At 44.4% G+C, this 17,445-nt stretch overlaps 1 protein-coding gene across 1 annotated transcript in view; it reads right to left on the bottom strand.

Moving 5' to 3' along the window:
* The window catches only part of itsn2a (intersectin 2a), a 54,998-nt gene that overhangs the window by 31,461 nt on the left and 6,092 nt on the right, over nucleotides 1-17,445 (bottom strand). The window contains exons 2-4 of the mRNA XM_080860600.1: nucleotides 12,550-12,635; nucleotides 3,748-3,840; nucleotides 1,744-1,807 (exon numbers count right to left, since the gene is read on the bottom strand). Coding sequence (XP_080716726.1) covers nucleotides 1,744-1,807; nucleotides 3,748-3,840; nucleotides 12,550-12,556 — 164 coding nt within the window. The 5' untranslated portion in view covers nucleotides 12,557-12,635. The remainder of the gene's footprint in view (nucleotides 1-1,743; nucleotides 1,808-3,747; nucleotides 3,841-12,549; nucleotides 12,636-17,445) is intronic.

Here is a 17,445-nt window from a genome sequence, read left to right as displayed (position 1 = left end):
GAGAGAGAGAGAGGAAGAGAGAAAGATAGAGCGACAGAGAGAAAGAGAGAGAGAGAGAGAGAGAGAGAGAGAGACAGAGAAAGAGAGATGGGGCAATGAGAAAACAGACGAGATATTCAAAGTAAAAACAAATTCAGTTCACAAATTCATTCTTCAACTGTTTTATCAACTGATCTTCCATGGAGTTCACAACTTAAGCTGCTGCAGTCAGTGGGGATTCCCTAACCTACCACAGGAGTTTAAGCACAAGCAGGGAGCAACTTTCATCAAACTGATAAGATGTTACATCAGGGAATAAAATAGTTTTTACTCCTCCCTTGGAGTAGCCTTTAAAAATTTGAAACTATATACTTGAAAACTTAAAAACTGCTCTTGAATGAAGCTTTTTCTGCCCTTTGGGTTATGAGCCTAAAAAACCTGGAAGAATAATCCTTTCTACATCGTTCCACATTCTACAAGGAACCATTTGCTGAATAAAGGGTCAGTAGGGGCTGAAAATGGATTCTCCGGGCCTGAAAAAATGACATTATAAATGTTAATGGACAGGCGACGGAACCATGTGAGTAAGTCCCTCCACTGTTTGAGTGTGAGAGTCTGGCTGAAGATATGATGTAAATAAAGGAGTTCACACAAGACAAAAAGGTTAAGAAAGAACAGAAAAAAAGACATTGAATATTAGATAACGTGCAGAGCAAATATCTCCCAGAAATGAGCAATGATCTGGCAGACAGACAAGAAGACATCCAGCACCATCTGTAGGCCCATCTCTTTATCACACACACTGCCTTTTCACACCCCGCTGAGTCCTACAGGCCACTTTATTAAAAATGACAAAAGCAAGGGAGATAAAAAAAGGAGAAAGAGAGAGATAGAAATTGAGAGAGATAATAACACATCCGTCTCTGTCTCATTGTTGAAGACTGCATCAACATTTCTTGGGTCTTCTATATCAATGTCGCTGCCATAGGCAATGTTGTGGTTACTGGTGCTGTTCTGGATCTAAACTGCTGGTACTTTCCCAACAATGACACCCACACCCACACCCACACCCACACCCACACCCACACCCACACCCACACCCACACCCACACCCACACCCACACCCACACCCACACCCACACCCACACCCACACACCCACACACACACACACACACACATTGATACTCTCCAAAACCCTCTTATATCCACAAATGCACCCACGCATGCGCACACACACACTCACGCACACACACGCACCTCAAACATGCACACACAGCACTTTAGTTTTGCTAGCATCTAGTGAGTTTAATGTGATGCATGGACTGCAGGGCATGCATAGCCTCAGGTTTCTGAGTAGGGTCTTGTGGTTTTCTATTGGTCTTCGTATGTGTATCGTCCTTCAGCCAGCACCTCGTTTAGCTACTTCTAGCTTCTCATACCAGTAGATGACTGCCTCCATTCATCATCAATCAATAAAAAGGATCAGATTTCCCCTCACTGCCCTGAAGTCTTGGACGGCCTGATAAGGCTGACTTTAGATCAGAGCCTTAGGCCTTGTTCAGACTGCCAGCCCAAAGCTGATATGTTTTAAACGTATCTAGTTTTGGAGGTGGGTTTGGAACGCAATTCCAATCGAATTTCTACAGATCCGGACGCTCTGGCCAGGGAGGAGACACAAGGTGTGCTCTAGCACTCCAGGTTTGGCTTATCACTGTTAAAGACTAGTTTTGTGTATGCAGCTGTTCTTGGGTAAGTTCGCTTACCAGATCTCTGCAAGCACTGGAGCAGGAAGGCCAGACTGCAGGAAGAACTTTCTCGCCTGCTCTCCTAAGAGAGTGAGAGAGAGAGAGAAAGTGAGATGAAGTGAGAGAGGGAGAGAGAGAGAGAGAGGGAGGAAGAGAGAGATTATTTTATACAAGTCAGACGATGTGCAATCAAGCACATCGTTCAGCCAAACGTGCTGACAGCCTGTTTCTGTAACAGGCCCATCACACATCCTGTTCTGCTTTCTCTCCCAGTCACACTCAGCACAGGAGTTTAACACAAACAGGTCCCTGTGTACACAGTCAAAGAGATGCTATTCACACACATGGTTCAGTGCAAATATACGGCGTGAAAGTAAACTGAGAACAGGCAGATGCTGCACTCCCTATATCTCATCTCCCTCATCTCTGCTTTCAAACATGGAGCAGATATGCATTATATAAATATCATCTGTGTTTTCACTAGCGCTCCCTAGGTGTCAAACCCATAACCCTGGTGCTACTAACACCTTAGCTCACCCTGCTGAGCTACCGACAGACAGACACCGAGAGAGAGAGAGAGAGAGAGAGAGAGAGAGAGAGAGAGAGAATTTATTAGAACATAATATTATAACATTTACAGTATGAACAGCCCAGGATGTTTCCTAGTTACTCATCTCATTATCTCATACAACTGCAGGGTATACCATTAAAAAAGGTAAGGGGCAAAGTGTTTCAGGGGGAGTTGAAAGGCTTGAAGACTCAAAGATATTGTGAACTACATACATGACATCTCGTCAGTACTAACACGGCTGTCTGTAGGACACCTTCTCATAGAGTTCAGTATCTGATAGTGTGCCAAACCATTTGAGCTCATAGTGTGTGCGCTGTTGCACATAAGCCTTCTTTATTGCTTTGCATGAATGAAAGCAAGACTTACCAGCAATGTAGCAAATCCAGCCACCAGTTACAAAACTTACTGAAGAAACTACCGCTAGCCTTTAAAATTTCCTCTCAGCTACATTACATAACTATAAAGTCAGGGCGACTGCTCTACAGCAACAGACAATTCATAAAGCATTACAGGGGGTGTCGGTAGAGACGAGGACCATTGAGACCAGGTCCTTAAGAGATAAGATCAGATTTGGCCAAAACTGAGGAGAGGCACGGGGTATAAGTGTGAAAACTTTTTGAAAAGTCACATTTTTCATTAGAGCGGTTAACAACTGCCTTCCCTTTCACCTCCCAAAAACCCACTGAAGTTCCCTTCGGAAGGTGTTGGAGAGAACAGGCTTTGTATCTTTAAACCAGCACTCTCTGTCAGGAGAAAACTGGGTATGTCTGTGCCTGAATGTGACTGGGCTCCTGAATGTTTTCTCTCTAGCTGGGGTGTGACACAATAAATAACTGAACGAAAGTGCCATGACGACTCCTTTGGGCAAGTATCGCACTATCCATTTCAAAACTTTTCCTTTTCTTCAACGCTTATAGAGCCAGTAAAACACATTTGTTCCATCCCTCATCCCCCTGTGGTGCTGTGGTGCTGAGCGGAGACACTGTGGGAAACAGTGGGCTACTTGAGACCGAGTGTAGAGCTCTGGGGTGCTCCACAAACCAAATCAAAGACTTCAGGCTCAGTGACAGAAGACATTACTCCTTTACTGCCAATGAGATTGTGTGTTTGCATGTGTGTGTGTGTGTGTGTGTGTGTGTGTGTGTGTGTGTGTGTGTGTCCGTGTCTGTAAGAGTGTGTGTGTATATCTGAGAGTGTGTGTGTGTGGCTGTGAGAGTGTGTCTGTATGGTCTGTGTATGGAGTCGAGATTAAGAAGAACACGTCTCCCTTCTCTCTCTCTCTCTCTCATCTCTCTCTTTCTTGCTCTCTGTTTTTGTGTGTGTGTTCTTGAGTTTGTCTGTGTGTGTGTGTGTGTGTGTGTGTGTGTGTGTGTGTGTGTGTGCGGTTGTGTGTGTGTGTGTGTGTGTGTGTGTGTGTGCGTGTGTGTGTGTATTTGAGTGTGTAAACAAACCTGACACATATCCAAGAGTAGGGGTGAGTGAGTCAAATTGGCGATCATGCTTGCTCCTCTCCTCTGGAGTGATGGCCCAAATATTCACACCACCTATGAGAGAGACAGACGGACACAGATAAATAGAGAAAGAGAGAGAGAGATAGACCGAGAGTGAGAAAAGACAGCATGAAAGCTCTTTTTACCAATTGGGCTTCATAAATTCGGTATCAATCCAACCACATAGCAGCTGGTCTAGTTTCAGTGTCACGCTAAAAAGCCCATTTCCCTCTGAAACTAATGGCCCTAACATCTCATTACCCACAAGGCTATGCAGTGAGGGCACACAGATATTAATCATGAATTAAATATGCTGACAGTAGGGGGAAGAGTGAGGAAAAATTAAACATCTTTGACTAAGGAGCAAAGAAACCGGAAAATCTGGGGCACATAGCAAAGACGAAGCGCTTCATTGGTTAATAGTCTATCAATGGATATGATTCAAAGCATTTATAGGTGCATTTTTTTCCAGAATTCAAGTCAATACACTATAGATAGACGTAACAGCGATGATGAAAAACTAAAATCAGCAACATGATTGGCTAAAGGCGATGCAAATGGGAGCCAATGAATGAATGCTATGTTAAGGCAAGGTGACCACAGAAACCTCATCCAGCGTTTTGCACACTTATTTATCCTCCAAAGGACAGGAAATACCAGTGCCCCTAACGGCACTTCCTGTGACCAAACGCTAACCCAAACATCACTCAGAGAGAGAGAGAGGGAGAGCACAAACTTATTGGTATAAATAGAACTGAATAAATAGAATAGAATAAATAGAACAGCCCTAGTCAGATAGTCAGGCCAACAAGCACACACACACACACACACACACACACACACACACACACACACACACGCGCACACACACACGCACGCGCACACGACATGTGAACTTTACACAAGAGATGGAATAAATGGGAAAGAAGTTCATGTTCCACACTGATAAAAAATGAAAGAGCTCACATTGACAAAGGGCAGAAGGATAAGCATGAAAACGCAAGACACAGAAAGGGTGGAGAGGACTGAGGGAAGAGCCCACACATACACACACACACACACACACACGGATACGACGAGAGAGAGATAGCAGATCTTTGTGGGTTATACTTTAAACCACAGCGGCCTTCAGAAAATCCTCCACGGCCATTGGTAAATAATTGCTGTGACAAACATTCCGCAGCAGTACACTTCATTCACACCCTGTGTCCTTAGCAGTCAGCAACACTATAACCAGAGGCAAACAACAGAGCTTAGCAAGATGTACCCCTCACTACAACCCCACAGTGGAACTTTTTATGCTAACCACAAACACTCTGCTTATTGCAAAAGGAAGACTTATGATACCACACTGAATGAGATTTTTTTTTGGAGCATTCATTAGTTCCAGAGAACAACTCATTCTCTTGCTCACAGGTCCCTCACAAAGCATGACCTGCTGGTGACTGTAGAACACAGCACTAGCGCCTGCGGACATGCTAATCAGATTACCCATAAAAGCCATGAACATGCACAACGCTGAAGCCCGAGGCGAGACTGCGGTACACGGGCCCCGCTCACTTCATTCAATATTCACATCAGTAATGGGGGGGTGGTAAAGACTTTGCTGTGTGGTGAATTGTTGATGTAACAGTACATTGCTTCCAAGAGAAAGGGTGCTGGGGGGGGGCAGAGAGGGAGAAAGAGAGAAGGTTCTGAACAGAGACAATACGAGAGACAGAGAGAAAAGGGTAGAGGGAAGAGGAGGTAGAGACACAGATGAAATGAGAGGGAGGGGGAATATGTAAACATGAGCGAGCTTTTCCGTCACACCTGGCCTGGGTTTCGTCCTACTGTGAGACAGAGGGACAGAGAGAGAGAGAGAGAGAGAAAAAAAGAAATAGAGGAGATAGAAGGACAGGGAGCGAGATAAAGGACAGAGTGAACAGTGAGTGTGTGAGGAAGCCCAGCTGACTCCAGCAGCGTCAGCAAGCAGTGTGTGTGCGTCTCAAGGAGGCCAGTTTGATTAATGAAGCTGAGGAATATGAATCAGTTCCTCTGCCTCTACCTCCTGCCTGCAGGCTTAGGAGAGCTCCACTGTGGAGGCACACACAAATACACACACATACAGACGAACAAACAAACAAACACGCACACACGACCAAACACACACACACACACACACACACACACACACATCACCAGTACAGGAACACTCAGCTACAACCTCTCAGCGTCCTGTCAGGCAAAAGATCAGCTGAAACACACAGCAAGCCTCTCTTCCTGATAACACTCTAGCGGCCCTGCATCCACAATGATCACTCCCAAGACCTACAACGGATAGCCAAAACCGTGGATAGTAGAGAACACCATATATCATTTGCTTTTCATGTACATGCTGTTAAGTACACATACATAAACAAATACACTTACATCAATTTATACTGTTTATTTATTTGTTTACTTAATTTCTGGCCTGACGTGTTCAGCTGATAGTCCTTCACCAGGGGTGGCTCTTGTTCTTTAATTGCAATGATGCGGAACATGTGCAGGACGGGAAAATGGCGATGGTGTAGAGACTGTGTGAGGTAGTTGTTCCTGGGTATGGATAAATAAGTCCGGTGTTGGGGTTCTCTGGAAGTCTTGTTTTTCTCAGGCCTGACTGACTCACTAACTGACCCTGAGGAAGGTGGGTTAGCTTGGGTCCATTGCAAGTAGGTATTTGTGTTGGTTTTCCCCTTCGTTTTATGCAAGCTAATCACCTGTGGCCACACCTGGAAGAGTGACTCACATACCACTGCATTTACACAAACCACAGGGACATATCAGGAGTTGGAAGTATCAACCAGTATTTTATGGAAAAAGATACAAAATACCCATTCCCGCCGAAAAAAACAAAAAAATTGAACAAACCCGAAAGAAATAAAACTATGCAGGCTGTCCATGCATGGCAAGACTGACAGGGAACGCTGGAGAAGGCCATCCTTCAGTCATGGCTTTTGTTTTCTTTTCTTTTGCTACACACACACACACACACACACACACACACACACACACACACACACACACACACACACACACACACACACACACACACACACCTTAGTTACTGCCCTACTTTCAGTCCTTTTGAGTGCATCTAAGGTTTAATGAGCTGGGAGAATAGCTTGGTATGTAACAATACAATACAGTACAATTACTCTAGTTCCGGTGGCGTGGTGCTGCTGGGACTCAGTCATGAGAGAAAGACGTTTGTTTATCGAGGATTTGGTCTGTCAAGTGGGTCAAAGTTTGTCAAGTGGGTCAAAGTTTGATGTGTTTATCTGACCTGAAAGAAGTGTGTGTGAGAACTGGAATAACACGATGGGGAAGAAGACATCCAGTGTTTGCATTCAATACAACTACGCCACCATCCTTCCCGAGGAAAGCGTCCAGCTTTTGCAGGTCTACGGCAGGGAACGGCTGCTGTCCTTACAGAAAAGCTGGGTCTGCAGGTCTACGTTTCGGATGAGACGGCCACGGAAGTAAGTAAGGGAGAAAGGCCGGCATTCAACATCGACTCCGCCGAAGGTGCAACAAGCCACCACTGCCATCAATACTGTTCAGCAATGCTAGCGCCCTGAGGAACAAAATGGAGGAACTGCGCCTGAACACAACTGACTGCAATGAATACCGGTCATGCCTCACAATCTACACCGAGACCTGACTTCAGAGGGGTTTCACGGATCCACTGATTCGGGTTCTCAAATGTTGGCATGGATAGTATTAATATCTCAGGGAAAAAGAAGCTGACATTGGTATTTTTATGGACTCTTGGTGCAATAATTACACAATAAAAGACCTGGTTTGCCTCCCTACCTTTCAACTCGTATGCTCATAAGTTTAAGACCACTTTACCCACCCAGAGACAATAGGAACATTTCTATCTGCGCTGTGTACATCCCGCCTCATGGGATTGTATCCAAGGCTGCCTCAGGTATAGCGGAATGGGTTCACCAGCAATTAAAAAACAATCACAGGGTACATTCATTTTTGTGTCAACACTGCTGTGCCAAAAAACACCATAAAGATGTACCCATACAACAAACACTACATCATTTTGACTTCCAAAACAACAGGACAGAACAGAGAGCAATTCAAAGATAATTAAAGGAGGAAACAAAGGGCGGCGCAAGAGCAACATAGTCTATGATTCAAAGAACCCTTTCAGCTACCAACAAAGAAACCTGCCGGACTCTGTGAAAGAAATGACCAACCTCAACACCGGCACGGGGAAAAAGCATGTGCTGAATTAACTGGAAAAAGCAAACTAATTCAACAATTTCTATAAACGCTGTGATTCTGAAGGGAGTGAACAGTATTGATGATGAGGGCAGAAAACTGTCAATTAAAGTGACATGCTATCCAACAAGGGACAGAATAGTAATTGAACCAAGTGCTGTTGCCAAGGTTCTTAAAGCGTTGCACAGTAAGAGGGCTAGTGGGCCAGACGGTATTCTTCACATTACATTTGCTAATGAGTTGACCCAAGCCTGGAGCCCTCTATTACAGCTCTCGGTCGATACACATACCATTTGTACAGTATGGATGAAAGCTGTAGTTATCCCTGTTACGGGAAAAAAACATGCCCATAGGAAAATAATCGTAGCACGGACACGGACCCCTTTGCCTATAATGATGGTGATGACTCTCTGAGCACTACAACTCACTTCATTTTAAAACACCTTGGGAAACCTACAGCTTAGCTAGACTAATGTTTGTGGACTTAACAAGCTGAAATAGATGGAGGTGAACCCCCATATAATAAGATGTTACCATCCATCTCTCATAAAAAAAATAGAAAGTTAACTCAACTCTCTCTGACATACAGGTTATAAGTACTGAAGCTCCTCAAGGCTGCTTAAGCTCTCAGGTGATCACAGCCCAGTTTTAATCAGTGAGGAGAGAGTTGAGCAGGTATCAACAAATAAGTATTTAGGTATTCACTCTGATCCCCAGTTGCAATGGGCTGACCATGTGGAGTATGCTTGTTCACAAGTCAGTCAGAGTCAGCACTTTTAGTGAAGGCTCAGCACCCATGGACAGGATAAAAGCATAATGTTATTCTTGTACAGGGCAGCCACTGAACCTGTTATCTGTTATGGAATCATAATATGGTTTGGGGGGTGTAAGAACGTTATGGCTTTTATTGGGGAGAATGTACAATATCTTGGTGTAGGGCATTGTGAAATATTTAATATTTTGGCTTTGCTGGGGGGATATGCACTAAAATGTTCTACATTGAATGTTGACTGTAATTTGACTGGACATGAAGGTGCTGCTGGGAGGCTCAGGTTCTGCTGAATGCGAATACGAATGTGGGTTTCATTTATAAATTATACAGAATAAGACAATATATCTGTAATACAAGTTATGTGAATGTGGTCTCTCTCTCGAATGAACGGGATTCTGATGGGGTTTAGTTAACCCTCAACGGATGATGGAGCCATGAAAAATATCTTGTACTCAACATTTGTATCTTTTCTCTTCCTTAATTTTGTCACGTCCTAGTACGTCCCTTTGATAAATGCTTGAAGGATATAGTGACGGCATGCAACGAGGATCAAGGACAGACGTGAGAAAATTAGATATGTTTTTAAAGCACGTCATGTCCCGGTGCGGAACGGCTACTCAGATTGGTGTAGAATTTACGACTTATGAACCGTATTATTTTGGGAATTTTCCACTTAGTATTTTTGATACCTGAAACCATGGTTACCAAATCAGCAGATACAGGGGTCTCACAGTCAAGTTTTTTTCCCCCTTTTTTCCCCTGTCTGTCTGTCTTCCTCTATCTCTCCCTCTTTGACCCTCTCTTGACTTTCTTCTTTCTGCTGTCTCTCTCCCATTAGCTCTACGTACACTGCTGGCATTGCTGCTGCTTGCATTGCTAAAAAGAGGATTCACGCTCTCTCCCTATGTATCTATCTGTCTTTCTCTCCCTCTGCTGCAGATGACCGAAAGCTAGCCAGCTGGGTAGTAGAACTCCCTATCCCCATCCCTATCCTTATCTGCTAAAACACCTGCACCCTTGTTCATAGTAGAGATTATAAATAGGAGGGAGATAGGGAATGGGACTGAGAAATTACCTCAGGCCAGACTGGAACATGGGTCTTCCTGGTAAAGACATCCGAGGCTTCTGAGCTTCATCACAGCTCCCATAAATTCACATTTAGCAGGAAGAGAGTCAACCCAGGTAGATGTTGACGCTAGTGCAGATCTGGTGGAGGTGCAACTTTAATAACAAACAGCGAACTGAAAAAATCATCTGGCCGTCTATTATTATTGAAGTACTTCTGTGGTGCATTTGCCAGTGTGGGACTGTGATTTAACTCTCCAAAGCAAAGAAAACAACCACACAGAAGAAAGTCCCTCTGATCCACATACAGAGAGGGATCTAGTTCCGGAATCAGAACATCAGAGGCAACGCGCCCATGGCAACAGGTCACTGTGGGAACCAGCTGGTCTCTGGACAGAGGCTATTTAGGTGTTTCCCTAGAGACTAGTCTGAACCCCTTGATACGTGAACCTAAGAGTGGAACAAAGCTGTTAAAGTGGCAGGTCTTCAGATTGGAAGCGACTTCACACAGACGGCAGAGATGAATTCATTTTCCTTTTTTGACTTGGCAAATAAAGAGATCCTCGCAGAAGCCAGCAAACTGTGCTTTCCACTACATCACTTCTCCACCAGACTAAAAAAAAAAAAGTGCTAAGTGTGTTCTCCCAGTGCAGGCAACATCTTAATCTAAATCCACAGCCTGAGTAAAATAAATAAATAAATAAGTCTTTTTTCTGCTGTTGTTGTGGCATGAAGATAAGAAAACACTTTGTCAATACCATGCTACCAATAAGACCTGTCCCTGTAAGGTTCCCTTTCGTCTCTGCTCAACAAGTGTGAAACCAGCATCATGCATGTCTTCAAGCAGAACAGACGTCATTGTATTCAAATAGTCAACGAATATATGTCCAACTGCTGAGGTATCTACCTTTTACTTTGCCAGTTCTTGTCTAAAACTAGTGCTGTTTACCTATGGCAGCTGGGTAGGAATGCAAACAGCTTGGGAGACTGTCAAAACATTACGCTTTTTCAGAACACACTTAGACAAACATAGTAGGAGCTACTTTTTTTTGCTATCTTTTGCCAAAACATGTTCCTGTGGTTTCCTAATTTGTTCTGCACTGCTATGGGTTTGCAACTTCAAATGGTAATTTACAGCTTTTAAAAAAAAAAAAAAAACAGATCAGACCAGACTGGACCCCCGCCAAGGCTTCCAAACCCATCATTTCAGCCCACGTTGTCAGATAATGTCTGTTCCCCCAGAGAACTGCTTGAGGGGGGGGATTTTGGATTTGTACTGGCAACCCGGTAGCAACACCAGAGAAATGAAAGGCAAAGAGGATTAATGGACTGAGACAGACAAACACACACACACACACACACACACACACACACACACACACACACACACACACACACACTCTTATGTGCATTACATACAAAATGCATGCATGCAAAAACACATCTCAGCTAAACTGACAAAATTATAGCCATTTTCAAGGATAGTTGATTGAAGTCTCTCGATCCCAGACACAGACACACACATTCCCCTGCCCTATACACAACAAACTCACAAAACCGTTGTGTCCCAAATAGACAGCTTTATAATCATGTTACAACCTCAGTCAGGGCAGTTTCATCTCTGGAAGGCTAGACATCTCCTGAAGGCCACTTCGGCACCATCAAACAAGAGAGGATCAAACTCACAGTCCTCCCTTTTAATCTCCCCCCTCTGCAAAATCAATATTTCATTACACCACCACAGGGCGATTCCTTTCAGAAAAAAAATCCCAAGCGTTGCACTTTTCACTCTGGTGCCACTACCAAAACTAGATGCGAACACAAGGCTAACCTCCTATACAACTGCCAACACTAGGCGCTGACTTTCTACCAATGCTCGGCTAACCTCTGGAAAATGTTCTAGCAGTTAATTAACCCTGGATGATGCTACAAAAACTAATTTGAAACTCATGCAATGATACAATATACCATTTTCTTAAGGATGAGAGGCAGTTTAAATCCCTCCATGGTTTCATGTAGAACCAAATTCAACCAGAACATTTGTTACCATAAAAGGGTCTTTTGGGTAAGAGCTGAAATCTGCATTAAAGCAGAACCTTTAACATAGTGCTGAATGCAATCCATAAGAACCTGCCATCTGCTGGTTTCAAGAAGACCCTTTCACAGTAAAAGATTTAGAAAAAGTCATCAGGAACTCTTTGCGTGAAAATCTTAATGATTAAGCAGTGGTCTAATGTTTGGCTACAGCAGGAATCCAGCAATGGCATGTCTGAGCAGAGCCTGGGCTGATGCAGCAGCCAAACCACAGAGAGGGAAAAGACACAAGGCCAGTCTTTCCCTCTCTTTCACTCACTGACACAATCACATTTCACCTCCTTCTCTCTGGCACTCCCCTTTACCCCTCTCCTTCAGACTTCAGATACATTCCTCTTCAATACCCTCTTTGTACCCGTCTTTAAGACACTCTTTTTTTTTTCTCTCTCTCTCTCTCTCTCTCTCTCTCTCTCTCAATCACGATCACACTATCTCTTTTTATCTCTCCCTTTTTCCGTTAGCCATACATGTCATCATTAAGCCCAAATATGCATTTAAATGCATAAACACACACACATACACACACACACACACACACACAAAGTACACACAGGAAGGAACTGTGTTCTTACCATTCATGGTTGCAGGTGGGGTAGCAGATAGGGTTGGGGGATTGGGGTAGGGGGTTCCACTGCCCAGCTGGCTAGCTAACGTTCATCTGTAGCAGAAAGAGAGAGAGAGAGACAGATAGATAGAGAGAGAGAGAGGGAGAGAAAGATAGAGAGAGACCGTTAGATAGAGAGAGAGACAGATAGATAGAGAGAAACAGAGAAAGAGAGAGATAGAGACAGATAGATAAAGAGAAAGAGAGAGAGAGACAGACAGATAGATAAAGAGAGAGAGAAAGAGAGAATCCTCTTTTTAACAATGCAGGCAGAAGCAATACGATCAGTGAATGTAAAGCTAATGGGAGAGTGACAGCAGAAAGAATAGGGTCAAGAGAGGGTCAAAGAGGGAGAGATTGAGGAAGGCAAACCGACAGGAGAGATGTAAGAAGAGAGAACATTAAACAGTGAGAACATGTGCACTCACCGACGCATCACTCTCTTTCTTTTTCCTCTCCTTCCTCCATCACTTGCTCACTTTCGTTTCTAACGTACACATGATTTATAAAGAAAGTGGTGCAGAGCACTAGGACACACCCACTCCCCACACACACACACACACACACACACACACACACACACACACAGACACGCACACACTTTAATTGGAAACTGATTGGGGTGCTTCGTCTTTGTCTAAATGCACTCTAGGGAGAAAGACAGTGAGAAAAAAAGAGATGGAGTGAAGCAGAGAGAGAGAGAGAGAGAAGGGTGTGAAGCAGAGAGAGAGAGAGAAAACATGTTCATCATGTCTCTGCCAAGCCCACGTCCTTCACAGTGAAATATGTTCCTCACCAGTGTCCCTCCCTCTGTGAATCACTCATTCACCACCAGCCCTCACCCCCTCCTCCACTCCACTGTGCTCCGCTCCGCTCCTCTCCTCTCCTCAGTCAGACCACATGCTTCCTGCCTGGTCTGACACACTTCCGTACAGACAAATAAAAAAAATATACATCATTCTCTTCAGGAAGCCTTCATAACCTTTCATCTGACTGGCAGCTACCAGTTCCTCCTGTACCTCTCTCTCTCTCTCTCTCCCCCTCCCTCTCAACACAAATACAGAAAATAATATCTCTCTCTCTATCCATCTATCGCCTCTGCATCACTCCCTCAACACCAGAACGATGATCAAAAGAGTCAAGGAAACCACAAGAAGTTGCATCATAAACAAGTTACATCAGAGTAGTGTTTACAAAGACAGCAAATCTCCTGCAACATTGAGGCGTGTTTCACATCCGTCAGAAATAGAATTACTTTGCCTGGCTTAGATGGTAGACCTGCAATAAGAGAATCAATGTTTTCAGAGGTGTAGGTCTTTCTTGAACCATAACCCAGAATCTTGGATCCAGTGGCTTTCTAACCAAAGAGTTCTGCACAACTGCACTACTCTCATCTGGACCCGAACCAGGCGTCAGACTCCAAAAGGAGCTCCACAGGAACCTTCAAGGCCAAAATGGTTCCTCTCGGCTGGAAACTGAAGGCTAATTAGAGCATGGATCTCTGAGGAGTTTTTTGTTCTGCAGGAGACTTTCCCAGAAGAACAAGGCACTTCTCAGCAGTTTCTCAACAAAGTTCTCTCCTGTGCACCTGCCCTGTTAGAGACATGTACTGTATTGTCTCACCGCATGCATGGAGCCTCAGCAGCTTTCACCAAAGGATCCACTAATTGACAAAAGCTTAAATGGCACAAGCTGATCTCCAGTCACTTTATCCAGACCCTAAAGATAGAAACAGCACACTATAGCATTGCTGCTAAAATCAGCTACAGCATTGAAGCTACTACAAGACATGCATTCTCCGTACTGAAAGCATCTCTCATTTGTATTACTCCCTTTTCCAAAAGAGGTAACTATTTATGTCCTCCTCAGCCCAACTATTTATGTCCTCCTCACCCCACAGAGTGCCCACCCTCTCATGATAAATACAATAAAATAAATATGGCCTCGCGGGTCAGTGGAGCCGGATGGGGAGCTTTAAGCTGTCTGACCAGGGGCCAAAAGGAAGAGATAAAGTGCAGAGCTCAGCACACACATGGGCCCCGCTGGTGATCGATCAGAGGCTGGAGAGAGGCGCGTGGATGGCCGGATGTTTTGACTGGGCACCAGAGCCACAGAGGAGCCAGGGCTAAGGGTGTCCAGACAAGGAGGATGGGATAGGCTGAGGGAGGGGAACGTCCAGGGGTAGATATACTCAAACATGCTCAAGCAGAGGGGCTGTGAATATACAGATGTAACTGTCTTAACTGTGCAGTTGCTGTAAGTGGGAATCTGTGGATCCTTCATCAATGTACTCTGGCCATGCATTTGTGTGTGTGTGTGAGAGAGAGAGAGAGTGAATAAGAGAGTCTGTGTGTATATAAGAGCGTATGTGTGAGAGAGAGAGTGAAAGAGAGAGTCTGTGTGTGTGTGTGTGTGTGTGTGTGCCACTGTCAGCTTTCAATCACTTAGAGATGCCATCTTGATTCTACTTTCGTCATAAAAATCGCTTGTGTAAGGCTTCACTGAGCATTCTGTTTGTCTGTGTACTGTTTGTCTCTGTACTGTTTGTCTGTGTACTATTTGTTTCATTCTCTCTTTATTACAGTTTTATTGCCAGGACACAGATCAAGAGCTCGATTAGCTGGTGGATCGCCAGCCGAGGGCTAGACTGTGGAGGTTCAGAGAAAATTTGAAGCAGACATCTCTCTTCGTTTTCCTATGTGACGGCCACCGCATCTCAACAGCAATCTCTAGACACGGATGACTGTGCTCTTTTGACATATCTGCCAAATCGTTTTGGGAGAAAAAAGAACTGGAGTCAGGTTTTACTCTGCTTTGAAGTGTGAGCCTGGTCACAGCTTGTATGTTCCTGAAAGATGACACGTCAGAAGATGTAGAGATGAAAGAGGGAGTGAAGAAAAGAACACAACAGTTAGGGAAAGAGAGAGAGAAACAGAGCCAGAGAAAGAGAGAAACAGTAAGAGAGAGATGGGGAGAGAGAAGAGAGAGAGAGAGAGAGAGAGAGAGAAACAGAGAGGGCAAGAGATAAAGACAAGTGTAAAGAAACAAAAAGAAGACAGAGAGAAACTAAGAGAAGACGATAGAGAGAGGTTGAAACAAAGCAGAAAAAGGTGAGAAAGTCGAGGGAGATGAGAAAGAAAGACAGTAAGAGGTGGGAAAGAGAGAGAGAGGGGGGGGGGGTATGTAAACCCTTTGGGATCTTCTCCAATAGTTAATGCATCCGTTGGGGCCTGCAGGAGTCTAAAACAAAAAGGAGAGGACAGGAGTAGAGAGGAGAGGAAGGGAGAGAAGGATCATAGGGCAGAGGAGAGGAAGAGAGGAGGAGAGGAAGTTTGGATTTGGATTGGATTGGTAGTGTGTCTGACTGCCAGCTTGCCTGAGCTTTTAAGTACTGGAGCGCAAAATGGAGTTTCAAAATCAGATACAGCCAAACGCACAACCATTACTGCCCCATGCCTTTTGGAGAGAGTATGTGTGTGCCAGACAGAGAGAGTATTGTTTGATGCTTTACATTTGTATTACTCTTTAAATCTCACAGCCAATTGAGCTCTTTGTGTGTGTGTGTGTGTGTGTGTGTGTGTGGGCATATGTGTGTGCCTGTACATGCTGAGAAATACAGCATGCATACATACACACGCACACAAGCACTCTATCGCTCTCTCACTCTCTCTCTCACACACACACACACACACACACACACACACACACACACACACAAAATTATATTTCACAGCTAAGTCGGAGTGAGTGTCTAGGGAACAGGGTGGGTGCCTGCAACGGAACAACGTTCTTACTGTGGACTGCATAGTGAACATGAACAGAGCCGTGGTGTGGACAGTGGAGTGTAGGATCAGCGTGCTAGAGACTGGTAGTATTTGGAGAATCAATAGGGGGGGGGGGTTACAAAGAAGACCCTGACTCACCTTGTTCCTGTCAAACACAGACACACCTTTATGTCCCTCAAACCCAGACACAAACCGCACTGAGACACACACAGCGTAGGGGGTTTGACATATCTTATTACGTACTGAGCGGTACAGAACACTACACAAACAAACAAACCGATAAATAAACTGAATGTTCTGGATCTTGACAATGACCAAATAACATCCAATATTTGTGACAAAAGCATGACTGGATGTCTAGAAAGCCTTGCCAAACCTTGCAAGAAATGTGTGACTAGGGACATCATAACAGACAGAGGATCCAGACCTTAACGATCTCAACCACATAATGAGGTCTCATGTGCTCCGAGCTTACATTGAACATTGCTGTTCTATATCTGATTTACCACACTTGTTTGGTGGCCAAACAGCACTTTGTGCCTGAGGGTAAACTGACTGACCCTCGCTTCAGGTCACAGTACCACAGTAATTAGCGTGATGCTAACGCTCTGCAAGGAGAAGATAGTGTGACTGAATGCACGGTTCTGTATCACTGTGACCTATTTATTTGTGGGGACCTGGATTTTAGTTCCCAGTAGTCAGCCAGCTGTGCTGTCCAACCCCATGGTGTTTGACTAGGGATTATGGGAGGTGGAGTTTGTGAAAGAGATGCAGTGTACATTCAGGTTTAAGTGACAGAGGCCTGAAAGTCAGCCAGAGGGAAGCCGTAGTGGGTACTGGGCTCACAGTGTCGGGAAAGACTATATGGTCATACAACAGGCACACACCTAATTTACTGAGAGAGAAAGAAAGAGAGAGATAAAGATAGAGACAGAGAGAGCCTCTTCGTGTGCATAGTGTATTATGTATCTTATACCACTCCCTGCTCTGAGAGTGGATGCAATTACAGAGAGTAATGAACCTTTGCTATGAGGCAGAGAGACAGTCTGAACCCACACAAACACACTAATGCTCTCCCT

This window comes from Sprattus sprattus (genome assembly GCF_963457725.1).
Source record: "Sprattus sprattus genome assembly, chromosome: 2".
Lineage (NCBI taxonomy): Eukaryota > Metazoa > Chordata > Actinopteri > Clupeiformes > Clupeidae > Sprattus > Sprattus sprattus.
Note: the sequence above shows the minus strand (reverse complement) of the source record. Positions and strands in the feature narration are given on the sequence as shown.